The following is a 26,235-nucleotide window of genomic DNA, read 5'->3' on the forward strand; positions in this document are numbered from 1 at the left end:
ACCATGATGGACGCCGTCTGCTTCGCAGATGGGAGCTTAGGCAGAGGGATGAAATGCGTCATCTTGCTAAAACGGTCTACCACCGTGAGGACCACCGTGTTTCCCTCTGAGGGGGGGAGGCCTGTGACAAAGTCAATTGACAGGTGAGACCAGGGACGCTGGGGAACCGGCAAGGGTTGAAGCAGCCCGGCCGGAGGACGAGTAGACGTCTTGTAGCGGTTACAGATTGAGCAGGCTCTGACGTAATCGCTGGTGTCCACTTGCCAGGTGGGCCACCAGAAACGCTGTGCCACCACGTACCTCGTGCGTGCAGCGCCGGGATGACAGGCCAGGCGTGAGTCGTGCGCCCATTGCACCACGGCCGATCGCAGGCCTTCAGGGACGAACAGGCGACCCTCCGGGCAGTTGCTGGGGCCGGGTTGATCGCGTGATGCGGCTTCCACTTGGCGTTCGATCTCCCATGTGAGAGCCGCCACCCGAACCGAGCTCGGTAGGATAGTGGGAGGCGGACCCTGCCCCTCCTCCCCACCAGGAAACAAACGCGACAGGGCGTCCGCCTTCGCGTTACGGGAACCCGGTCTGTAGGAAAGAGAGAACTCAAACCGGTCAAAGAACAGAGCCCACCGTGCTTGTCTTGCGTTCAGTCTCTTGGCCGATCTCAGATACTCCAAGTTGCGGTGGTCGGTCCAGACAATGAACGGAGTGGTGGCGCCCTCCAGCCATTGTCGCCACTCCTCCAAAGCCAACTTGACGGCGAGGAGCTCCCGATTACCGATGTCATAGTTCCTTTCTGAGGCTGACAAACGGCGAGAAAAGAAGGCGCACGGATGGAGACGATCGTCTTGGCGGCTACGTTGAGACAACACCGCCCCGACACCCACGTCCGAGGCGTCCACTTCGACCACGAACTGTCTGTCGGGATCGGGAACTCTGAGGATGGGAGCGGATGTGAACCTCCTCTTAAGCTCCTGAAATGCCTGTTCCGCCCGTTCTGTTCATTTGTATGGGGAGGCGGGGCTGGTAAGGGCGGTGAGTGGCGCGGCCACCGTGCTGTATCCACGGATAAAACGTCGATAAAAGTTCGCGAAACCTAAGAATTGTTGCAGCCGCTTGCGTGTCTCGGGAACAGGCCATGACGTGACCGCCTCCACCTTCCCAGGGTCCATTTCGATGGATCCCTCACGCACCACGTAGCCGAGGAATTTGACAGAGGAGGCGTGGAACTCGCACTTCTCTGCCTTCACGTAGAGCGAATTCTCTAGGAGGCGTCGCAGCACCGCCCGAACATGCTTGATGTGCTCAGGAAGCGAGCGGGAGAAGATGAGGATGTCGTCCAAATAAACGAACACAAATTTGTCCAGCATGTCTCGTAACACGTCGTTTATCAGGGACTGGAAAACTGCTGGGGCGTTGGTGAGCCCAAACGGAACCACCAAGTACTCGTAGTGTCCGCTCGGGGTGTTGAAAGCCGTCTTCCACTCGTCTCCCTCCCGGATGCGGATCAGGTGGTAGGCGTTGCGAAGATCCAGCTTTGTGAAGATGGTGGCACCCTGAAGGCTCTCAAAGGCGGAAGAAAGAAGAGGCAGAGGGTATCGGTTCTTTACGGTGATCTCGTTTATTCCCCGGTAGTCGATACACGGGCGGAGCGTGCCCTCCTTCTTCTTCACGAAGAAAAACCCCGCTCCCGCAGGTGAAGAGGACGGCCGTATGATACCGGCTGCCAGGGACTCCCGGATGTATTCCTCCATAGCCCGGCGCGCAGGAGCGGACAGGGAGTAGACGCGTCCCTTGGGAGGGAAGGTGCCGGGCAACTGGTCGATGGCGCAATCGTAGGACCGGTGTGGAGGAAGAGAAGCGGCCCTGGCTTTACTAAAAACCTCCTTGAGTTCGTGATAAACTGCTGGGACATTGGAGATGTCGGGACTGTGTTGGGCGGGGCTCTGCCGAGTGGGCTGGTGGCCGCCTTCAGGCACACTCGATGGCAGCGTTCGCTCCACTGCCGTACCACCCCCACCTCCCAGTCCAGCACCGGGTTGTGCTGCCGCAACCAAGGGTGCCCCAGGATGAGCTGCTGTCCTGGGAGGGAAAGAAGAAAAAACTGGATGGTCTCGTGGTGATTGCCGGAGAGCATTACCTTAACCGGTTCCGTCACGAAAGCCACCTCGCCAATCAGACGGCCATCAATGGTACGCGCGGGAATGGACGGGCTCAGCGGGAGGAAGCCGACACCCCACTGACGTGCTAGGCTAATGTCCATGATGTTCCCCTCCGCGCCGGAATCCACCAAGGCCGCCACGTTCTGGTCGCCCGCCGCAAGCTGGACACGTGCCTGTAGCGTGAGCGTGCTGGCACCGGGAGAGCCGGTGCTGGTCGAGCTCAGGCGGATCCCCCCGACGCCGCGTGAGCTCCGGCCTTTTAACGGGCACCCCGCCACCCGATGGCCCCCCTCCCCACAGTAAAAACACAAGCCCAGCGAGAGGCGTCGACGGTGCTCCTCAGAGGGAACCCGAGCCCCTCCCAGATCCATGGGCTCGGCGGGTGGTGTGATTGACGGGTCCCCAGCAGACGGAGGAATGTGGCCACGCGGATTCCGCGGGGACCTCCTCTCCCAATCGCGCCGCCGCGTCTGGATCCGCCGGTCTACTCGGGCCGCCAAGTCCATCGCGCCCTTCAGGGTTCGCGGGCGATCGTAAGACACCAGTTCGTCTTTCATATACTCGGCGAGGCCGTTTAGGAATGTGCTAACAAGCGCTGGCGCGTTCCATCCGCTGCTGCCGGCCAACGTCTGGAACTTAAGGGCGTACTCCGCGACCGATCGGCTACCTTGACGCAGCGTCGCCAGTTCCTCGGCGGCATCTTCGGCGGCGGATCCCAGGTCGAACAGGCAGAGCAATTCCTCTGCGAAGGCGTCGAAGGAATCGCATGCCGGGGCCATGGATGATGTTACGGGCACGGGACATGCAGCGCTGAGATGAAATGTCATGAATGGAGGGAAGAGGAACCCCTATGATCCTCTCTGCTGTCCTCACCACTCTCCTCACGTTCTTCCAATCGGAGGCGGTGCAGCCTCCACACCACACAGAGAGACAGCTTGTCAGAATGCTCTCTATGGTGCTCCTGTAGAACGTCCTCATGATGGGTGGGGGCAGGTGGGCTCTCCTCATCCTCCGCAGGAAGTACAAGCGCTTCTGTGCCCTCTTGACCAGTGCCGTAGTGTTCATAGTCCAGGTGAGGTCTTCTGTGATGTGGACCCCCAGGAATTTGGTGCTGCTGACCACCTCCACAGCTGAGCTGTTGATGATCAGTGGAGCGTGGTGAGGCTGTTTTTTCCTGAAGTCGACGATGATCTCCTTCATCTTCTCCACATTCAGGATCAGGCTGTTGTCTCTGCACCAGCCCACCAGCTGCTCCACCTCCTCTCTGTATTCCAGGTCGTTGTTGTCTCTGATGAGCCCCACCACCGTTGTGTCGTCTGCGAACTTCACGATGTGATTGGTGGTGAACCTGGGGACGCAGTCGTGTGTCATCAGGGTGAACAGCAGGGGGCTCAGGACGCAGCCCTGAGGGGAGCCTGTGCTGAGGGTGATGACATCAGAGGTGTTCTGTCCGACCCGGACTGACTGAGGTCTGTTGGTGAGGAAGTCTAGCAGCCCAGTTGCGAAGGGGGGTGTTGAAGCCCAGGTGTTCCAATTTTCCTACCAGATGCTGTGGGATGATGGTGTTAAACGCTGAGCTGAAGTCCAGGAACAGCATCCGCACATGGGTGTTCTTCTCCTCCAGGTGAGCCAGGCTCAGGTGAAGAACGGAGGAGATGGCGTCCTGAGTGGAGCGGTTTTGCCGGTCGGCAAACTGGAACGGGTCAAATAATGGGGGGAGTCTGGAAACGATGTGACCTTTAAGCAGCCTTTCGAAGCACTTCATCATGACCGGAGTCAGTGCAACAGGTCGGTAATCATTAAATGAGGTGATTTGAGGTTTCTTCGGCACCGGAATGATGGAGGCAGTCTTAAAGCACGCTGGCACTGTGGCTTGGCCCAGCGAGGTGTTAAAAATGTCTGTGATGACCCCAGCCAGCTGACTTGCACATTCCCTGAACACACGCCCAGGAATGTTGTCGGGGCCAGGGGCCTTACGGGGGTTGACTCTCCTCAGGGTCTTACACATCAGCGGAGTCAAGGCAGAGTACTTCCTCTTCCTGATGGGGGACAGTTTTAACTGCTGGAGTGCCGTTTAATGCCTCGAACCTCCCAAAGAAGTTATTTAGACCATTTAGAAAGTCAGCATCAACTTCACCCACCGAGGGGGTTGGGGGGGAAGGGGTGATTTGTAGTCTGTAATCGCCCGTATGCCTTGCCACATACTCCTGTTGTTGTTGGCATCGTGGAAACGATCCTGAATTTTTCGACTGCGGTCTCGCTTCGCTACCCTGATGGCACGGTTCAAGTTGGCTCTCGCTGTCCTCAGTGTCTCCTTGTCGCCAGACTTGAAGGCAGAGTTCCGCGCTCGTAGCGTTTGACGTACCTCCTCAGTCATCCAGGGTCGTTGGTTGCCCCGGGTGATGATATTCTTAGTGGTGCTGACGTCCTCGGTGCATTTGTTGATGTAGGCTGACACAGTCATGGCGCTCGTAGCGTTTGACATACCTCCTCAGTCATCCAGGGTCGTTGGTTGCCCCGGGTGATGATATTCTTAGTGGTGCTGACGTCCTCGCTGCATTTGTTGATGTAGGCTGACACAGTCATGGCACACGCATGTCAAATCTACATCGGGAAAACTGGGAGGGAGGGAGGGAGGGAGGGAGGGAGGCAGGCAGGCAGGCAGGCAGGCAGGCAGGGAGGCAGGCAGGCAGGCAGGCAGGCAGGCAGGCAGGCAGGCAGGCAGGCAGGCAGGCAGGCAGGCAGGCAGGCAGGCAGGCAGGCAGGCAGGCAGGCAGGCAGGCAGGGAGGCAGGCAGTGTCTGTCTGTTGAGGTTTTCACCTTGTTCTTCTCCTGCTGAAGTTCTAACTGGACGTCCATCAGTTTGGCTCTCAGCTCGTCATTGGCGGCCTGAAGGGCGCCCGTTCACTCCGCCTTGGCCCGCCCTGCCGGAGCTCGTTTGGACATCTCTTACTCGAGTCTCGCCCGGTCGTCAGTCAGAGATCACAACATTTGTACCTGGAGAGCACAAACGCAGTGCTGTTTTCCACTGGCTTCGGACTCAACTTCAATCGGTACTGTAACTTACAACATCATAAACATAGATCTAGCTTGACTTATTCATTGAATAAATGCATTTAGTTCTTCAAAACTGCATCACGCAACATAGCGTGACCGAGACGGCCGTTATCCACCTGCGTGAAGTTATTTGGTGAAATGAATGAGATGTTTAAGACACCATCGTTCTGTCTCTATGTAGATGAAGGGAAATAATCAATTGCTGAAGGTCCAAAGGTGTTGTGATAAACAAATAAACATTTTAGTGATTAGTGACATATTTGTGATAAACATATTAGGCAGGATAATCACATATGTTAACTTGACTGCCCACACTGTATTTATTTATGGTTATTTGTTAAATCGAGTACTGTTAGACATGAAATAGGAAGTGTTTCACATAAATGGACGACGAAAGGGGTACTCACCATTGTAGCTCCTGCTGGTCAATGATATGAGCCTCTTCTTGCAGTGGAAAACATACAGCCAACAAACACCGTGGAACCTAAAGGAATGAAATTAAACATTAACATTTAGCCTCAACCAACATTCACAAACGTAAATCTTTTTAAACACAATGAGTTGTACTTACCGTGTACGCTCTAGACGGTCCACTTGCAAGCAGAAAATAAAGATATTTCTGTTGATAATCGTCGTGTTTGTATCCGTTGTCTCGCTCAAGGCCATTGCACCCACAGATTTGAATTTTGGCGAGAGTTCAGCCTATTGACGTCATTTCCGCGGTGTAATACCCGCATATCTGAAACGGCAAAGTTAAGAGTAGAGTTAAAGTTTTTAATCAACGCAATAATTTACAACCGTTGACCAGTCGAAATAATCGTCGAAATTTGTCGTCTGTGGCTGGAAGCAGACGCCGAGTTCGACGTTCCTCCCAAACGCCACACTCCCTCGCTTTTCAGGGCTACACAAAAAAAAAACATATTTTTCAAAACAACGAGTTGTAATTACCTTGTACGCTCTAGACGGTCAAGTTGCAAGCTGAAAACAAAAATATTTGTCTTGTTAGTCGTCGTGTTACTAACCGCTGTGTCTTGTTTGCCAGCATTGCCGCTTTCCTACTTCCTGTTGCAAGTCACGCCAACGGATTATAATTTTGCCGTGAGTTCCGCCTATTGACATCATGTCCGCGTCACATGACTGCGACATAATATTATCTAAAACTGTTTGTGCGGTATTGTGTTGTTTTGTGCGGTATTGTGTTATTCTGTGCGGCGTCGTGTTGTTCTGTGCGGCGTCGTGTTGTTCAGTGCGGCGTCGTGTTGTTCAGTACGGCATGGTGTAGTTCAGTGCGGCATGGTGTTGTTCAGTGCGGCATGGTGTTGTTCAGTGCGGCATGGTGTTGTTCAGTGCAGCATGGTGTTGTTAAGTGCGGCATGGTGTTGTTCAGTGCGGCATGGTGTAGTTCAGTGCGGCATGGTGTCGTTCAGTGCAGCATGGTGCGTTCAGTGCGGCATGGTGTTGTTCAGTGCGGCATGGTGTTGTTCATTGCGGGATGGTGTTGTTCAGTGCGGCATGGTGTTGTTCTGTGCGGCATGGTGTTGTTCAGTGCGGCATGGTGTTGTTCAGTGCGGCATGGTGTTGTTCAGTGCAGCATGGTGTTGTTCAGTGCGGCATGGTGTTGTTCAGTGCAGGATGGTGTTGTTCAGTGTGGCATGGTGTTGTTCAGTGCAGCATGGTGTTGTTCAGTGCGGCATGGTGTTGTTCAGTGCGGCATGGTGTTGTTCAGTGCGGCATGATGTTGTTCAGTGTGGCATAATGTTGTTCAGTGCGGCATGGTGTTCAGTGCAGGATGGTGTTGTTCAGTGCGGGATGGTGTTGTTCAGTGCAGGATGGTGTTCTTCAGTGCGGCATGGTGTTGTTCAAAGCGGCATGGTGTTGTTCAGTGCGGGATGGTGTTGTTCAGTGCGGCATAATGTTGCTCAGTGCGGCATAATGTTGTTCAGTGCGGCATGGTGTTGTTCAGTGCGGCATGGTGTTGTTCAGTGCGGCATAATAATGTTCAGTGCGGCATAATGTTGTTCAGTGCGGCATAATGTTGTTCAGTGCGGCATGGTGTTGTTCAGTGCGGCATGGTGTTGTTCAGTGGGGCATGGTGTTGTTCAATGCGTCATAGTGTTGTTCAGTGCGGCATAATGTTGTTCAGTGCGGCATGGTGTTGTTCAGTGCGGCATGGTGTTGTTCATTGCGGCAAGGTGTTGTTCAGTGCGGCATGGTGTTGTTCAGTGCGGCATGGTGTTGTTCAGTGCGGCATGGTGTTGTTCAGTGCGGCATGGTGTTGTTCAGTGGGGCATGGTGTTGTTCAATGCGTCATAGTGTTTTTTAGTGCGGGATGGTGTTGTTCAGTGCGGCATGATGTTTTTCAGTGCAGCATGGTGTTGTACAGTGCAGGATGGTGTTGTTCAGTGCGGCATGGTGTTGTTCAGTGCAGCATGGTGTTGTGCAGTGCGGCATGGTGTTGTTCAGTGTGGCATGGCGTTGTTCAGTGCGGCATGGTGTTGTTCAGTGCGGGATGGTGTTGTTCAGTGCGGCATGGTGCTGTTCAATGCGGCATGGTGTTGTTCAGTGCGGGATGGTGTCGTTTAGTGCGGCATGGTGTTTTTCAGTGCGGCATAATGTTGTTTAGTGCGGCATGGTGTTGTTCAGTGCGGCATGGTGTTGTTCAGTGCGGCATAATGTTGTTCAGTGCGGCATAATGTTGTTCAGTGCGGGATGATGTTGTTCAGTGCAGGATGGTGTTGTTCAGTGCAGCATGGTGTTGTTCAGTGCGGGATGGTGTCTTTCAGTGCGGCATGGTGTCGTTCAGTGCGGCATGGTGTCGTTCAGTGCGGCATGGTGTGGTTCAGTGCAGCATGGTGCGTTCAGTGCGGCATGGTGTTGTTCAGTGCGGCATGGTGTTGTTCATTGCGGGATGGTGTTGTTCAGTGCGGCATGGTGTTGTTCAGTGCGGCATGGTGTTGTTCAGTGCGGCATGGTGTTGTTCACTGCGGCATGGTGTTGTTCAGTGCGGCATGGTGTTGTTCAGTGCGGCATGATGTTGTTCAGTGCAGGATGGTGTTGTTCAGTGTGGCATGGTGTTGTTCAGTGCAGCATGGTGTTGTTCAGTGCGGCATGGTGTTGTTCAGTGCGGCATGGTGTTGTTCAGTGCGGCATGATGTTGTTCAGTGTGGCATAATGTTGTTCAGTGCGGCATGGTGTTCAGTGCAGGATGGTGTTGTTCAGTGCGGGATGGTGTTGTTCAGTGCAGGATGGTGTTGTTCAGTGCGGCATGGTGTTGTCCAAAGCGGCATGGTGTTGTTCAGTGCGGGATGGTGTTGTTCAGTGCGGCATAATGTTGCTCAGTGCGGCATAATGTTGTTCAGTGCGGCATGGTGTTGTTCAGTGCGGCATGGTGTTGTTCAGTGCGGCATAATAATGTTCAGTGCGGCATAATGTTGTTCAGTGCGGCATAATGTTTTTCAGTGCGGCATGGTGTTGTTCAGTGCGGCATGGTGTTGTTCAGTACGGGATGGCGTTGTGCAGTGCGGCATGGTGTTGTTCAGTGTGGCATGGCGTTGTTCAGTGCGGCATGGTGTTGTTCAGAGCGGGATGGTGTTGTTCAGTGCGGCATGGTGTTGTTCAGTGCGGCATGGTGTTGTTCAGTGCGGCATGGTGTTGTTCAGTGCGGCATGGTGTTGTTCAGTGCGGCATAATGTTGTTCAGTGCAGCATGGTGTTGTTCAGTGCGGCATGGTTTTGTTCAGTGCGGCATGGTGTTGTTCAGTGCGGCATGGTGTTGTTCAGTGTGGCATAATGTTGTTCAGTGCGGCATGGTGTTCAGTGCAGGATGGTGTTGTTCAATGCGGGATGGTGTTGTTCAGTGCAGGATGGTGTTGTTCAGTGCGGCATGGTGTTGTTCAAAGCGGCATGGTGTTGTTCAGTGCGGGATGGTGTTGTTCAGTGCGGCATAATGTTGCTCAGTGCGGCATAATGTTGTTCAGTGCGGCATGGTGTTGTTCAGTGCTGCATGGTGTTGTTCATTGCGGGATGGTGTTCAGTGCGGCATGGTGTTGTTCGTGCGGCATGGTGTTGTTCAGTGCGGCATGGTGTTGTTCATTGCGGCATGGTGTTGTTCAGTGCGGCATGGTGTTGTTCAGTGCGGCATGGTGTTGTTCAGTGCGGCATGGTGTTGTTCAGTGCGGCATGGTGTTGTTCAGTGGGGCATGGTGTTGTTCAGTGCGTCATAGTGTTGTTTAGTGCGGGATGGTGTTGTTCAGTGCGGCATGGTGTTTTTCAGTGCGGCATGGTGTTGTACAGTGCGGAATGGTGTTGTTCAGTGCGGCATAATGTTGTTCAGTGCTGCATAATGTTGTTCAGTGCGGCATGGTGTTGTTCAGTGCGGGATGGTTTTGTTCAGTGCAGGATGGTGTTGTTCAGTGCGGCATGGTGTTGTTCAATGCGGCATGGTGTTGTTCAGTGCGGGATGGTGTCGTTTAGTGCGGCATGGTGTTTTTCAGTGCGGCATAATGTTGTTCAGTGCGGCATGGTGTTGTTCAGTGCGGCATGGTGTTGTTCAGTGCGGCATAATGTTGTTCAGTGCGGCATAATGTTGTTCAGTGCGGGATGGTGTTGTTCAGTGCAGGATGGTGTTGTTCAGTGCGGCATGGTGTTGTTCAGTGCGGGATGGTGTCGTTCAGTGCGGCATGGTGTCGTTCAGTGCGGCATGGTGTCGTTCAGTGCGGCATGGTGTCGTTCAGTGCAGCATGGTGTCGTTCAGTGCGGCATGGTGTTGTTCAGTGCGGCATGGTGTTGTTCATTGCGGGATGGTGTTGTTCAGTGCGGCATGGTGTTGTTCAGTGCGGCATGGTGTTGTTCAGTGCGGTATCGTGTTGTTCAGTGCGGTATCATGTTGTTCAGTGCGGTATCGTGTTGTTCAGTGCTGTATCGTTGTGTTGTCCGTATTGTGTTGTGTTGTTAGTAATGTGTTGTGTTTTTCGTATTGTGTTGTTCGTATTGTGTTGTGTTGTTCATATTGTGTTGTTCGTATTGTGTTGAGTTGTTCGTATTGTGTTGTGTTGTTCCTATTGTGTTGCCTTTAACACTTAGCCTCTAACACTTAGCCTCTAACACTTAGCCTCTAGCACCTAGAAGGTAAATAAATAGGAAGGAAGGACTCACCGGTGACGTCTTTGCCCACGTCCAAGCGTACTTTGTATTTTCATCCTTCTGACAGTGGAAAACATATAGCCAACAAACACCGTGGAACCTAAACGAATGAAAGAAAACTATCATTTGGCCACAACCAACATTCACAGATACAACACAATGTGACGTGCGGTGGTAGAGGTTAAAGGTTGAGTGAAGGGCCCTCGTTTTAAACAACTTTTTTGAAAAGGATTGGGAATAAGTAAGACGTATTTAATTTATTTAATGGGAAGTAGTAAGAGCTATTGAATTTAATCTATGTATTATATTCTATTGTATTGTATTCTGTTGTATTCTTTTGGATTGTATTCACACTAACCCCACTAAAACTTCAGCCCACAAAAACTCGCCTCTGGCGCCTAGCCTCTGGCACTTAGCCTCTAACACTTAGCCTTTAACATTTAGCCTTTAACACTTAGCCTAGAAGGTGAATAAATAGGGTTAAAGGTTGAGTGAAGGGCCCTCGTTTTAAACTACTTTTTTGAAAAGGAGTGGGAACAAGTAAGACGTATTTAATTTATTTAATGGGAAGTAGTAAGACTTATTAAATTTATTTAATCTACTTTTCTTCCCAGGCAAAATTTGATGTGCTGCAATTCCAAATTTCCAAAGTGAATGAAGGAATGAAATCCTTTAAATTATGATTTTGTATAAATACTAGGCATAAACACAAAATCTACGGCACAAAATGGGCAGACTTTACTTGTTTGAAAATGACTGGTTACAAGACAGACTTCTTTAATTTATTCAATGGGAAGAAGACTTATTTAGTTTAATTGATCTATTTTTGTTCCCTGGCAAAATTCGATTTGCTGCAATTCCAAATTTCCAAAGTGAATGAAGGAATGAAGTCGTTTAAATTATGATTTTGTATAAATACTAGGCATAGACACAAAATCCACGGCACAAAATGGGCAGACTTTACTTGTTTGAAGAGGACTGGTTACAAGAAAGACTTTTTGTCACGTCTCGTCCCCAACTGCTCCATTATGTGTCTGTTGTCTTGGTTTCTGTCTGTGTGCCCGCCCCTCCCCTCCTGTGTGCCCATGATCAGTGTGATTGTTCCCACCTGCCTCTCGTTACCTGTCGTGTATAAAAGTCCTGTTTGCCCCTCTCGCCCTGTCGGATCATTGGTATTGGTTGGTTTTGGTTTTGGTTGCTGTCGTTCGGTGTTGGCGTACTGTCTTGATGCCGTCATGTCCTGCTGTCTTCTTGTTTCACGTCCCGGTCAGTCAAGTTATTGTTTAAGTCATGTCAGTTTACCGAGTCTGTATTTTGAGTTGCTTCAATAAACCCTGGTCCAAGCTGCACTTGGTCGTCCTGCTCCATGCTACAACCGACCCTGACAGAATGATCCGACCATCACAGCGGCCAGCGCTTGGACCACCCTTCACCACCAGCTCCCGCTGCGACGCCCGATCCACATCCGAGCATGTTCCAGCGCCATGGGCTTGCAGCCGCCATCGGATCTTGCTCCAGCGACGCCGGACTCACGGCCGCCATCGGAATTCCCCCCCGGCGCCATCAGCTCTGCGACCGTCGTCGGACTTCGCTGCCGCGACGCCGGACCCGCGGCCGCTATCGGAGTGCCCCCCCGGCGTCATCAGACTCACGGCCGCCATCGGGCTCCACCCCAGCGTCGCGGGACCCGCGAGCGTCGCCAGACATCCAAGCCAGCTGCGTCGGACCCGCGATCATCCCTGGCTCCACTCCCACTGCTGCGGCGCGTGATGGCTCTTGCCGCCGCGCACAGCCCCGCCTTCCGAATGTCGCCGATCACTGTACGGACTTTGTGAGTGGCCGCCGATCGCGGTACAGACTTCCCAAGTCGCCGCCCCAGTGCGGTTGTGTTTCCCCGAGTTTCCGCGGAGTGCGGTTCTGTTTCCCCAAGTCGCCGCCCGTGTGCGGTTGTGTTCCCCAAGTCGCTGCCCGAGCGCGGTTCTGTTCCCCAAAGTCGCCGCCCGAGTGCGGATCTGTCCCCGCAGTCGCCGCCCGAGTGCGGTTCTGTCCCCGAAGTCACCGCCAGAGTGCGGTTCTGTCCCCTAGGTCACCGCCGGAGTGCGGATCTGTCCCCGCAGTCGCCGCCCGAGTGCGGTTCTGTCCCCGAAGTCGCCGCCCTAGTGCGGTTCTGTCCCCGAAGTCGCCGCCGGAGTGCGGTTCTGTCCCCTAGGTCGCCGCCCGAGCGCGGTTCTGTTCCCCGAAGTCACCGCCAGAGTGCGGATCTGTCCCCGCAGTCGCCGCCCGAGTGCGGATCTGTCCCCGAAGTCACCGCCAGAGTGCGGATCTGTCCCCGCAGTCGCCGCCCGAGTGCGGTTCTGTCCCCGAAGTCGCCGCCCGAGTGCGGTTCTGTCCCCGAAGTCGCCGCCGGAGGGCGGTTCGGTTCCCCAAGTCGCCGCCCGAGTGCGGTTCAGTTCCCCAAGTCGCCGCCCGAGTGCGGTTCGGTTCCCCAAGTCGCCGCCCGAGTGCGGTTCGGTTCCCCAAGTCGACGGTTCGGTTCCCCAAGTCGCCGCCCGAGTGCGGTTCGGTTCCCCAAGTCGCCGCCCGAGTGCGGTGCGGTTCGGTTCCCCAAGTCGCCGCCCGAGTGCGGTGCGGTTCGGTTCCCCAAGTCGCCGCCCGAGTGCGGTGCGGTTCGGTTCCCCAAGTCGCCGCCCGAGTGCGGTGCGGTTCGGTTCCCCAAGTCGCCGCCCGAGTGCGGTGCGGTTCGGTTCCCCAAGTCGCCGTCCGAGTGCGGTGCGGTTCGGTTCCCTAAGTCGCCGCCCGAGTGCGGTGCGGTTCGATTCCCCTAGTTTTTTGGGTTTTTTTGGGACGTCGGGAGACGTCCCTTGTGGGGGGGGTTCTGTCACGTCTCGTCCCCAACTGCTCCATTATGTGTCTGTTGTCTTGGTTTCTGTCTGTGTGCCCGCCCCTCCCCTCCTGTGTGCCCATGATCAGTGTGATTGTTCCCACCTGCCTCTCGTTACCTGTCGTGTATAAAAGTCCTGTTTGCCCCTCTCGCCCTGTCGGATCATTGGTATTGGTTGGTTTTGGTTTTGGTTGCTGTCGTTCGGTGTTGGCGTACTGTCTTGATGCCGTCATGTCCTGCTGTCTTCTTGTTTCACGTCCCGGTCAGTCAAGTTATTGTTTAAGTCATGTCAGTTTACCGAGTCTGTATTTTGAGTTGCTTCAATAAACCCTGGTCCAAGCTGCACTTGGTCGCCCTGCTCCATGCCACCCCCGACCGTGACACTTTTCTGATTTATTTAATGGGAAGAAGACTTATTTAGTTTATTTAATCTATTTTTGTTCCCTGGCAAAATTGGATTTGCTGAAATTGTATTTTGCCAAATCTTGAATTGAGACCTGATAGGAAGTATTAAACGCTTAGTTAAATCGATACAAGTTGGTAATAAGAGCGAGTAATGTTGGTTGGACCGATGAATGAAGGTTGAAAGCAATTTAAATTATGACTTTGTATAAATACTAGATATTAACAGAACATCTACTGCGCAAAATGGGCAGAGTTTACTTGTTTGAGAAGGAGTGGCTTATTCAAAACTAAGATTTATTTAATCTGTTTGTTCCCAGGCAAAATTGGATGTGATGCAATTCCAAATTTCACCACATGATGGTGCCCAATTTTGACTTCATAGGACATATTAAACACTTAGCTTGTTATTATGTTCAAGGTAATCAGATTTGTTTATTATTCTAATGGCCTTTTCAAAACTATTCTGGATTACTACTTTGGATCTATTCTACATTACTCTGCAACAACATACTCTGTAACAGATTAGGCAGTATAATCACATATGTTAACTTGAGAGTGCCCACACTCAATCTACTTATCGTGATGTGTTAAATCAATTACTGTTAGACATTATTTGTCTGATAATCTACCAAATCTTTGAATTGAAGAATTTGTGATTTAATTAATAGCTTGCTATTATGTTCAGGGTAATCAGACTTGTATATAATTCTAATGGCCTTCTTTTGAAAACTATTCTGAATTACAACTTTGGATCTTATATTACTTTGCAAAAATATACTCGGTGACAGATTAGGCAGTATAATCACATATGTTAACTTCAGTGCCCACACTGTATTTATTTATGGTTATTTGTTAAATCAAGTACTGTTAGACATGAAATAGGAAGTGTTTAAGATAAATGTTATGGCTACTCACAATTGTAGCTCGCTCCTGGTCAATGATACTTGTAGCTCGCTCCTGGTCAATGATACGAGCCTCTTCTTGCAGTGGAAAACTTACAGCCAACAAACACCGTGGAACCTAAAGGAAGGAAATTAAACATTAACATTTAGCCTCAACCAACATTCACAGATGTAACGCAACGCAAACTACACAAACGTAAATCTTTTTAAACCTAATGAGTTGTACTTACCGTGTACGCTCTAGACGGTCCACTTGCAAACAGAAAATAAAGATATTTCTGTTGATAGTCGTCGTGTTTGTATCCGTTGTCTCGCTCAAGGCCATTGCGCCCACAGATTTGAATTTTGGCGACAGTTCAGCCTATTGACGTCATTTCCGCGGTGTAATACCCGCATATCTGAAACGGCAAAGTTAAGAGTAGAGTTAAATAAAGTTTTTAATCAACGCAATCATTTACAACCGTTGACCAGTCGAAATAATCGTCGAAATTCGACGTTCCCCCCCAAACGCCACACTCACTCGCTTTTCAGGGCAACAAAAGTACTTCTTTTTAAAAACGATGAGTTGTACTTACCGTGTACGCTCTGGACGGTCCAGTTGCAAGCAGAAAATAAAAATATTTCTCTCGTTAGTTGTATGTTACCATCCGCTGTGTCTTTGTCAACATCGCCATTTTCCTACTTCCTGTTGCGAGCCACGCCCACGGATTTAAATTCTGGCGGAAGAGCCCGCCCATTGGCGTCGTTTTCGCGTATAGCAAATCCGATTGGTTGGGAAGGGGGCGCGGTTATGCAGCCAAGGGGTCCTGTGATCGGTGGGATGTAAAGTAGGCGTCGACGTCACGTCCGCGTCACGTGACCACGACGTGGCAGACGTCATATAGCAACCGCTGTTTTGTTTAGTAGACTTACAGTTGTTATGCATTGACATAATGGCGCACACTCCAAATGGATTTGAATAAATTAAATAATTCTTCTGCCCACTCCCTTTTAAACAAGTTAACTCTCCCCGCGGATTTGAATTCCGGCGGAAGTTTCGCCCATCGACGTCACGTCTGTCACGTGACCACAACGTGGCAGATGTCATATAGCAACCGCTGTTTTGTTTAGTAGATTTACAGTTGTTATGCATTGGCATAATGGTGTGCACTCAAAATAGATTTAAATAAATTAAATATTTCTTCTGCCCACTCCCTTTTAAACAAGTTAACTCTGCCCACGGATTCTAATTTCGGAGGAAGGTCCGTCCATTGATGTTTTGTCTGCGTCACTTGACCACGACGTAGCGACGTCATATAGTAACCGCTGTTTTGATCAGTAGACTTAGTTATTATGCGTTGACATAATGGCGCACTGGTTAGCATGTCCACCTCTTAAGCATGATGTTGCGGGTTCGACGCCTGATCAATGTTAGCCATGGAGTGAGCTGAAGTGCATGGCGCTGAAGATTTGAATCTTTGAAATGCGCTGAGGTCTGACATATCAGGCAGAATGGTTTGCCATCACGTTCAACAAAAAATCGAAACTTTCCCTCTCTGATAAAAACGTCCTGTGTTCATCTACATATTTCCATTTTGCTGTGCATCTTTTTCCTGCCATTTCGAGAGCCCAATTGACACTAATAGTTTACTGGAATGTGTTTGCCTATCCTACTTTGTGGAATTTCACCACATGCGCTTTTGACCAAAATACCAAATTGAACTCAAGTGAAGCCAACACGCACAACACCCCCCCCCACACACACACACACACACACACAAATGTTGATATGAACATAAAAGGGCCGCATGAATCCAAGCAAAGAGCCGCATGCGGTTCAGGAATTGCGGCTTGGCCAAACCTGTGCTATACAACTTTATTTGTATAAAATTTTCACAACAGCTGTCACACAAACAAAGCGGGAAAAAACGAAGACGTGCGTGTTCCGCCCACGCTGGATTTATTTGCACCTTTGAAAAGACACCGTATTGCCACAGATGTGGCAAAGAGTACTTTTGGGCATCTGAGACGGAAGGATGTCCAAAGCATCACGTCACCTGCTCTGGTCGGCATGGTGGTGGGACGTTGAGGTCAACCGCTTTGGGGTTGGCTGAATCTTTGGTCGCGGGATGCCACACACTTGAAGACAGAAGCAGAAAAGCAGAGCTAAATGCAAAATGTACTCACCGGTGACTCCAATTTTTTCCCCCCTGAAGAAATGGATGGACGGGTGGCCCCGGCTGGCCGGTGGGACTCTTGTTATTCTGACCCTTTTTAGTGCGCGTTTGGGGCAACAACCGTTTTTTGTGGCGCTCTCTTCTGGTTCAAGAGTGCCCTGCATGTGAATTTGCCTTTCCTGCCTTCTGATTGGATGAGCGCCGGTGTGACGCGGTGCCTCTGTCACCGTGGCGGGGGGTATACGTCGGCATCGGAGCGTCTGCCAACGTCTGAGACCGGCTGGCAGTGTATCGGAGGTGTCGAGTGCGGTGCCGCTGGAGCTCACTCACCAGCTGGTGTTAGGGCCACAGAATGAAGGCCAAGGAGAAGAATAGAAAGAGAAACAGAAACTTCTCCTCCAATTGTTTGATTTGTCTCTTCTGAGCTTCGATGAATTCTTTCAGCTCTTTGTTCCTCTAGGACGGACAAATGGAAAGTGGCCTTCAAAAGCCAGTAAGCGTGCAAGTAAGTGCCGGGCTGGCTTTGGGCCCTTACCTGTTGCGCGCTGTGCAGCAGATCCATTCTCTCTTGGAGGATGCAAGCGTCGCGCTCCCTCAACTTGCACATCAGGGCTCGCTTCCATTGGTCCACGGCGCTCCTAAGCTCTTCTCTCTGATCCGCCGTCAGCACGTCATTCACGCCAGCGTGGCTGGCTTTTTCGCCGTCCGTGGCGGGGCAGTCCCGCTGCGGTAGCGCCTCGTACAACATGGCCTCCAGCTCCAGGATCCTCTGGGCTGCAATCCTCGTCCATCAGTGGTCCGGCGGGAGATTTGAGGGCGGCTTACCTTATGAGCCTGGTCCATGGAACGCTTCCTGAAGTCCAACTCTTCATCCAGGTAGCCCTTCTGGTTACAGAACATATCCTAGCACAGCTCAAGGTCAGAATTGTTGGGGCACATTGCCGGAGTTCCCCTTGGCTGATGTCGCGAGTCTGTCTACCTTTTCACTTTCAATGTCCAACATCTACTGTTGAAGTGCTGACTTGGTCACTTTGATGTATTCTAACCACTGAGGAAAGAATCGTGGCATTGGCTCCCAATAAAAGACATCTACCAGGCAACCGACTCGCCGCGCCGCTCAACTAATAAGCAAGCGCAATGGGTGCCTCGCTGGATGGCGCGCATCAAACGTAGCGCAAACCTTCAAGCGTGCCGTCAATAAATTACCAGTTCATCGCGCTCTTCAGAAAGCAGGGCGTTTCGATCCTCCAGTTTCCTGATGACTGCGCTGAGCTCAGCGATTTTCAGATGAAACCGTCGCGTGTCCCGATCCTCCTGAGACTGAAAACGCCCCGCAACACACACACACAACCACTCGTTCAAAGTTCAAAACTGTTTTTGTGCTACCTTCCTCCAGCAACGAACTAAGTCATGCGTACTGCAAGTGTGTGATGAGGTGGCTTACGCTATAAAGAGGATTGCTAGTAGCGGCGTTGACCCCACTTCCAGGGTAGTTTAGGCCCGCCCTTTGGGAATCCCTCAGGGCAGCGATCTGCTGCTCGGCAGCCTGAGTCTGCAGCTGAAGGCGGTGGACGTGGCCGGCCCCAGGGCTTTATCCAAAACACTAACCGCTCTGTCTTTCAGCTTGATCTCATCCATCTGGATGTACAAACGGGGAGCGTTCAGGCAGGCGGGCAAACTCATTTGCCAGAATTGTGACAAAAACAAAGAGAGCAACCGGCCAATTTTTTTCTTGAATCGACTAGAGCACCTTTGCTGTGACAAAAGCGAAGCGAGCAACCGGACATTTTCTTCTTGTGAAATAGAATAGAATGCCTTAGGTGTCATTGCACTGCAGGTATACGACGAAATTGGGAACATAGCCACGCACCGCGCATCTGATCAGTCCTACCAGTCAGCGGATCTCCCTCTCGCAGTCTCTCTTGGTTCGGCTCAGCTCCTCCCGATGCTGGTGATGAGCCGATCGGAGATCGTCCGCTCGGGACTGCCAGGCCTGCTGGGCCGCTGCCAGGGTTTCTTCCGCGCTCCTGGTGGAGGCGACACCGCTCGGTCTCCCAACACCGCCGCGTCTCCTCCACCTAATAATGCATATAATATAATAATGTTCAGTGCGGCATAATGTTGTTCAGTGCGGCATAATGTTGTTCAGTGCGGGATGGTGTTGTGCAGTGCGGCATGGCGTTGTGCAGTGCGGCATGGCGTTGTTCAGTGCGGCATGGCGTTGTTCAGTGCGGCATGGTGTTGTTCAGTGCAGGATGGTGTTGTTCAGTGCGGCATGGTGTTGTTCAGTGCGGCATGGTGTTGTTCAGTGCGGCATGGTGTTGTTCAGTGCGGCATGGTGTTGTTCAGTGCGGCATGGTGTTGTTCAGTGCGGCATAATTTTGTTCAGTGCGGCATGGTGTTGTTCAGTGCGGGATGGTGTTGTTCAGTGCGGGATGGTGTTGTTCAGTGCAGGATGGTGTTGTTCAGTGCGGCATAATGTTGTTCAGTGCGGAATGGTGTTGTTCAGTGCGGCATGGTGTTGTTCAGTGCGGCATAATGTTGTTCAGTGCGGCATAATGTTGTTCAGTGCGGCATGGTGTTGTTCAGTGCGGCATGGTGTTGTTCATTGCGGCATGGTGTTGTTCAGTGCGGCATGGTGTTGTTCAGTGCGGCATGGTGTTGTTCAGTGCGGCATGGTGTTGTTCAGTGCGGCATGGTGTTGTTCAGTGGGGCATGGTGTTGTTCAGTGCGTCATAGTGTTGTTTAGTGCGGGATGGTGTTGTTCAGTGCGGCATGATGTTTTTCAGTGCGGCATGGTGTTATACAGTGCAGGATGGTGTTGTTCAGTGTGGCATGGTGTTGTTCAGTGCAGCATGGTGTTGTGCAGTGCGGCATGGTGTTGTTCAGTGTGGCATGGCGTTGTTCAGTGCGGCATGGTGTTGTTCAGTGCGGGATGGTGTTGTTCAGTGCGGCATGGTGTTGTTCAATGCGGCATGGTGTTGTTCAGTGCGGGATGGTGTCGTTTAGTGCGGCATGGTGTTTTTCAGTGCGGCATAATGTTGTTTAGTGCGGCATGGTGTTGTTCAGTGCGGCATAGTATTGTTCAGTGCGGCATAATGTTGTTCAGTGCGGCATAATGTTGTTCAGTGCGGGATGGTGTTGTTCAGTGCAGGATGGTGTTGTTCAGTGCAGCATGGTGTTGTTCAGTGCGGGATGGTGTCTTTTAGTGCGGCATGGTGTCGTTCAGTGCGGCATGGCGTCGTTCAGTGCGGCATGGTGTCGTTCAGTGCAGCATGGTGTCGTTCAGTGCAGCATGGTGCGTTCAGTGCGGCATGGTGTTGTTCATTGCGGGATGGTGTTGTTCAGTGCGGCATGGTGTTGTTCAGTGTGGCATGGTGTTGTTCAGTGCGGCATGGTGTTGTTCAGTGCGGCATGGTGTTGTTCAGTGCGGCATGGTGTTGTTCAGTGTGGCATGGTGTTGTTCAGTGCGGCATGGTTTTGTTCAGTGCAGGATGGTGTTGTTCAGTGTGGCATGGTGTTGTTCAGTGCAGCATGGTGTTGTTCAGTGTGGCATGGTGTTGTTCAGTGCGGCATGGTGTTGTTCAGTGCGGCATGGTGTTGTTCAGTGTGGCATAATGTTGTTCAGTGCGGCATGGTGTTCAGTGCAGGATGGTGTTGTTCAGTGCGGGATGGTGTTGTTCAGTGCAGGATGGTGTTGTTCAGTGCGGCATGGTGTTGTTCAAAGCGGCATGGTGTTGTTCAGTGCGGGATGGTGTTGTTCAGTGCGGCATAATGTTGCTCAGTGCGGCATAATGTTGTTCAGTGCGGCATGGTGTTGTTCAGTGCGGCATGGTGTTGTTCAGTGCGGCATAATAATGTTCAGTGCGGCATAATGTTGTTCAGTGCGGCATAATGTTGTTCAGTGCGGCATAATGTTGTTCAGTGCGGCATGGTGTTGTTCATTGCGGCATGGTGTTGTTCAGTGCGGCATGGTGTTGTTCAGTGCGGCATGGTGTTGTTCAGTGCGGCATGGTGTTGTTCAGTGGGGCATGGTGTTGTTCAGTGCGTCATAGTGTTGTTTAGTGCGGGATGGTGTTGTTCAGTGCGGCATGGTGTTTTTCAGTGCGGCATGGTGTTGTACAGTGCGGAATGGTGTTGTTCAGTGCGGCATGGTGTTGTTCAGTGCGGGATGGTGTTGTTCAGTGCGGCATGGTGTTGTTCAGTGCGGCATGGTGTTCTTCAGTGCGGCATGGTGTTCAGTGCGGGATGGTGTTGTTTAGTGCGGGATCGTGTTGTTCAGTGCGGCATGGTGTTGTTCAGTGCGGCATGGTGTTGTTCAGTGCGGCATGGTGTTATTCAGTGCGGCATGGTGTTGTTCAGTGCGGCATAATGTATTTCAGTGCGGCATAATGTTGTTCAGTGCGGCATAATGTTGTTCAGTGCGGCATGGTGTTGTTCAGTGCGGGATGGTTTTGTTCAGTGCAGGATGGTGTTGTTCAGTGCGGCATGGTGTTGTTCAGTGCGGCATGGTGTTGTTCAGTGCGGCATAATAATGTTCAGTGCGGCATAATGGTGTTCAGTGCGGCATAATGTTGTTCAGTGCGGCATGGTGTTGTTCAGTGCGGCATGGTGTTGTTCAGTGCGGGATGGTGTTGTGCAGTGCGGCATGGTGTTGTTCAGTGTGGCATGGCGTTGTTCAGTGCGGCATGGTGTTGTTCAGTGCGGGATGGTGTTGTTCAGTGCGGCATAATGTTGTTCAGTGCGGCATGGTGTTGTTCAGTGCGGCATGGTGTTTTTCAGTGCGGCATAATGTTGTTTAGTGCGGCATGGTGTTGTTCAGTGCGGCATGGTGTTGTTCAGTGCGGCATGGTGTTGTTCAGTGCGGCATGGTGTTGTTCAGTGCGGCATGGTGTTGTTCAGTGCGGCATAATGTTGTTCAGTGCGGCATAATGTTGTTCAGTGCGGCATGGTGTTGTTCAGTGCGGCATGGTGTTGTTCATTGCGGCATGGTGTTGTTCAGTGCGGCATGGTGTTTTTCAGTGCGGCATAATGTTGTTTAGTGCGGCATGGTGTTGTTCAGTGCGGCATGGTGTTGTTCAGTGCGGCATAATGTTGTTCAGTGCGGCATAATGTTGTTCACTGCGGGATGGTGTTGTTCAGTGCGGCATGGTGTTGTTCAATGCGGCATGGTGTTGTTCAGTGCGGGATGGTGTCGTTTAGTGCGGCATGGTGTTTTTCAGTGCGGCATAATGTTGTTTAGTGCGGCATGGTGTTGTTCAGTGCGGCATGGTGTTGTTCAGTGCGGCATAATGTTGTTCAGTGCGGCATGGTGTCGTTCAGTGCAGCATGGTGTCGTTCAGTGCGGCATGGTGTTGTTCAGTGCGGCATGGTGTTGTTCATTGCGGGATGGTGTTGTTCAGTGCGGCATGGTGTTGTTCAGTGCGGCATGGTGTTGTTCAGTGCGGTATCGTGTTGTTCAGTGCGGTATCATGTTGTTCAGTGCGGTATCGTGTTGTTCAGTGCTGTATCGTTGTGTTGTCCGTATTGTGTTGTGTTGTTAGTAATGTGTTGTGTTTTTCGTATTGTGTTGTGTTGTTCGTATTGTGTTGTGTTGTTCATATTGTGTTGTTCGTATTGTGTTGAGTTGTTCGTATTGTGTTGTGTTGTTCGTATTGTGTTGCCTTTAACACTTAGCCTCTAACACTTAGCCTCTAACACTTAGCCTCTAGCACCTAGAAGGTAAATAAATAGGAAGGAAGGACTCACCGGTGACGTCTTTGCCCACGTCCAAGCGTACTTTGTATTTTCATCCTTCTGACAGTGGAAAACATATAGCCAACAAACACCGTGGAACCTAAACGAATGAAAGAAAACTATCATTTGGCCACAACCAACATTCACAGATACAACACAATGTGACGTGCGGTGGTAGAGGTTAAAGGTTGAGTGAAGGGCCCTCGTTTTAAACAACTTTTTTGAAAAGGATTGGGAATAAGTAAGACATATTTAATTTATTTAATGGGAAGTAGTAAGAGCTATTGAATTTAATCTATGTATTATATTCTATTGTATTGTATTCTGTTGTATTCTTTTGGATTGTATTCACACTAACCCCACTAAAACTTCAGCCCACAAAAACTCACCTCTGGCGCCTAGCCTCTGGCACTTAGCCTCTAACACTTAGCTTTTAACATTTAGCCTTTAACACTTAGCCTAGAAGGTGAATAAATAGGGTTAAAGGTTGAGTGAAGGGCCCTCGTTTTAAACTACTTTTTTGAAAAGGAGTGGGAACAAGTAAGACGTATTTAATTTATTTAATGGGAAGTAGTAAGACTTATTAAATTTATTTAATCTACTTTTCTTCCCAGGCAAAATTTGATGTGCTGCAATTCCAAATTTCCAAAGTGAATGAAGGAATGAAATCCTTTAAATTATGATTTTGTATAAATACTAGGCATAAACACAAAATCTACGGCACAAAATGGGCAGACTTTACTTGTTTGAAAATGACTGGTTACAAGACAGACTTCTTTAATTTATTCAATGGGAAGAAGACTTATTTAGTTTAATTGATCTATTTTTGTTCCCTGGCAAAATTCGATTTGCTGCAATTCCAAATTTCCAAAGTGAATGAAGGAATGAAGTCGTTTAAATTATGATTTTGTATAAATACTAGGCATAGACACAAAATCCACGGCACAAAATGGGCAGACTTTACTTGTTTGAAGAGGACTGGTTACAAGAAAGACTTTTTGTCACGTCTCGTCCCCAACTGCTCCATTATGTGTCTGTTGTCTTGGTTTCTGTCTGTGTGCCCGCCCCTCCCCTCCTGTGTGCCCATGATCAGTGTGATTGTTCCCACCTGCCTCTCGTTACCTGTCGTGTATAAAAGTCCTGTTTGCCCCTCTCGCCCTGTCGGATCATTGGTATTGGTTGGTTTTGGTTTTGGTTGCTGTCGTTCGGTGTTGGCGTACTGTCTTGATGCCGTCATGTCCTGCTGTCTTCTTGTTTCACGTCCCGGTCAGTCAAGTTATTGTTTAAGTCATGTCAGTTTACCGAGTCTGTATTTTGAGTTGCTTCAATAAACCCTGGTCCAAGCTGCACTTGGTCGTCCTGCTCCATGCTACAACCGACCCTGACAGAATGATCCGACCATCACAGCGGCCAGCGCTTGGACCACCCTTCACCACCAGCTCCCGCTGCGACGCCCGATCCACATCCGAGCATGTTCCAGCGCCATGGGCTTGCAGCCGCCATCGGATCTTGCTCCAGCGACGCCGGACTCACGGCCGCCATCGGAATTCCCCCCCGGCGCCATCAGCTCTGCGACCGTCGTCGGACTTCGCTGCCGCGACGCCGGACCCGCGGCCGCTATCGGAGTGCCCCCCCGGCGTCATCAGACTCACGGCCGCCATCGGGCTCCACCCCAGCGTCGCGGGACCCGCGAGCGTCGCCAGACATCCAAGCCAGCTGCGTCGGACCCGCGATCATCCCTGGCTCCACTCCCACTGCTGCGGCGCGTGATGGCTCTTGCCGCCGCGCACAGCCCCGCCTTCCGAATGTCGCCGATCACTGTACGGACTTTGTGAGTGGCCGCCGATCGCGGTACAGACTTCCCAAGTCGCCGCCCCAGTGCGGTTGTGTTTCCCCGAGTTTCCGCGGAGTGCGGTTCTGTTTCCCCAAGTCGCCGCCCGTGTGCGGTTGTGTTCCCCAAGTCGCTGCCCGAGCGCGGTTCTGTTCCCCAAAGTCGCCGCCCGAGTGCGGATCTGTCCCCGCAGTCGCCGCCCGAGTGCGGTTCTGTCCCCGAAGTCACCGCCAGAGTGCGGTTCTGTCCCCTAGGTCACCGCCGGAGTGCGGATCTGTCCCCGCAGTCGCCGCCCGAGTGCGGTTCTGTCCCCGAAGTCGCCGCCCTAGTGCGGTTCTGTCCCCGAAGTCGCCGCCGGAGTGCGGTTCTGTCCCCTAGGTCGCCGCCCGAGCGCGGTTCTGTTCCCCGAAGTCACCGCCAGAGTGCGGATCTGTCCCCGCAGTCGCCGCCCGAGTGCGGATCTGTCCCCGAAGTCACCGCCAGAGTGCGGATCTGTCCCCGCAGTCGCCGCCCGAGTGCGGTTCTGTCCCCGAAGTCGCCGCCCGAGTGCGGTTCTGTCCCCGAAGTCGCCGCCGGAGGGCGGTTCGGTTCCCCAAGTCGCCGCCCGAGTGCGGTTCGGTTCCCCAAGTCGCCGCCCGAGTGCGGTTCGGTTCCCCAAGTCGCCGCCCGAGTGCGGTTCGGTTCCCCAAGTCGACGGTTCGGTTCCCCAAGTCGCCGCCCGAGTGCGGTTCGGTTCCCCAAGTCGCCGCCCGAGTGCGGTGCGGTTCGGTTCCCCAAGTCGCCGCCCGAGTGCGGTGCGGTTCGGTTCCCCAAGTCGCCGCCCGAGTGCGGTGCGGTTCGGTTCCCCAAGTCGCCACCCGAGTGCGGTGCGGTTCGGTTCCCCAAGTCGCCGCCCGAGTGCGGTGCGGTTCGGTTCCCCAAGTCGCCGTCCGAGTGCGGTGCGGTTCGGTTCCCTAAGTCGCCGCCCGAGTGCGGTGCGGTTCGATTCCCCTAGTTTTTTTTTTTTTTTTGGGACGTCGGGAGACGTCCCTTGTGGGGGGGGTTCTGTCACGTCTCGTCCCCAACTGCTCCATTATGTGTCTGTTGTCTTGGTTTCTGTCTGTGTGCCCGCCCCTCCCCTCCTGTGTGCCCATGATCAGTGTGATTGTTCCCACCTGCCTCTCGTTACCTGTCGTGTATAAAAGTCCTGTTTGCCCCTCTCGCCCTGTCGGATCATTGGTATTGGTTGGTTTTGGTTTTGGTTGCTGTCGTTCGGTGTTGGCGTACTGTCTTGATGCCGTCATGTCCTGCTGTCTTCTTGTTTCACGTCCCGGTCAGTCAAGTTATTGTTTAAGTCATGTCAGTTTACCGAGTCTGTATTTTGAGTTGCTTCAATAAACCCTGGTCCAAGCTGCACTTGGTCGCCCTGCTCCATGCCACCCCCGACCGTGACACTTTTCTGATTTATTTAATGGGAAGAAGACTTATTTAGTTTATTTAATCTATTTTTGTTCCCTGGCAAAATTGGATTTGCTGAAATTGTATTTTGCCAAATCTTGAATTGAGACCTGATAGGAAGTATTAAACGCTTAGTTAAATCGATACAAGTTGGTAATAAGAGCGAGTAATGTTGGTTGGACCGATGAATGAAGGTTGAAAGCAATTTAAATTATGACTTTGTATAAATACTAGATATTAACAGAACATCTACTGCGCAAAATGGGCAGAGTTTACTTGTTTGAGAAGGAGTGGCTTATTCAAAACTAAGATTTATTTAATCTGTTTGTTCCCAGGCAAAATTGGATGTGATGCAATTCCAAATTTCACCACATGATGGTGCCCAATTTTGACTTCATAGGACATATTAAACACTTAGCTTGTTATTATGTTCAAGGTAATCAGATTTGTTTATTATTCTAATGGCCTTTTCAAAACTATTCTGGATTACTACTTTGGATCTATTCTACATTACTCTGCAACAACATACTCTG

The 26,235-nt window shown here is 51.5% G+C and overlaps 1 protein-coding gene across 1 annotated transcript; it reads right to left on the minus strand.

Annotated features, from left to right (window-relative positions):
* Positions 1–16,421: 16,421 nt before the first annotated feature.
* Positions 16,422–17,719, minus strand: LOC137840480 (janus kinase and microtubule-interacting protein 3-like). The gene is made up of 4 exons (XM_068651475.1): positions 17,524–17,719; positions 17,234–17,467; positions 17,029–17,154; positions 16,422–16,660 (listed from the first exon to the last, which is right to left on the minus strand). The coding sequence occupies exons 1-3, from the start codon at positions 17,596–17,598 to the stop codon at positions 17,038–17,040; spliced, it is 426 nt and encodes a 141-aa protein (XP_068507576.1). The 5' UTR covers positions 17,599–17,719; the 3' UTR covers positions 16,422–16,660; positions 17,029–17,037.
* Between the last annotated feature and the right edge of the window lie 8,516 nt (positions 17,720–26,235).

The sequence above is a fragment of the Syngnathus scovelli genome, chromosome 7, assembly GCF_024217435.2.
Source record: "Syngnathus scovelli strain Florida chromosome 7, RoL_Ssco_1.2, whole genome shotgun sequence".
Lineage (NCBI taxonomy): Eukaryota > Metazoa > Chordata > Actinopteri > Syngnathiformes > Syngnathidae > Syngnathus > Syngnathus scovelli.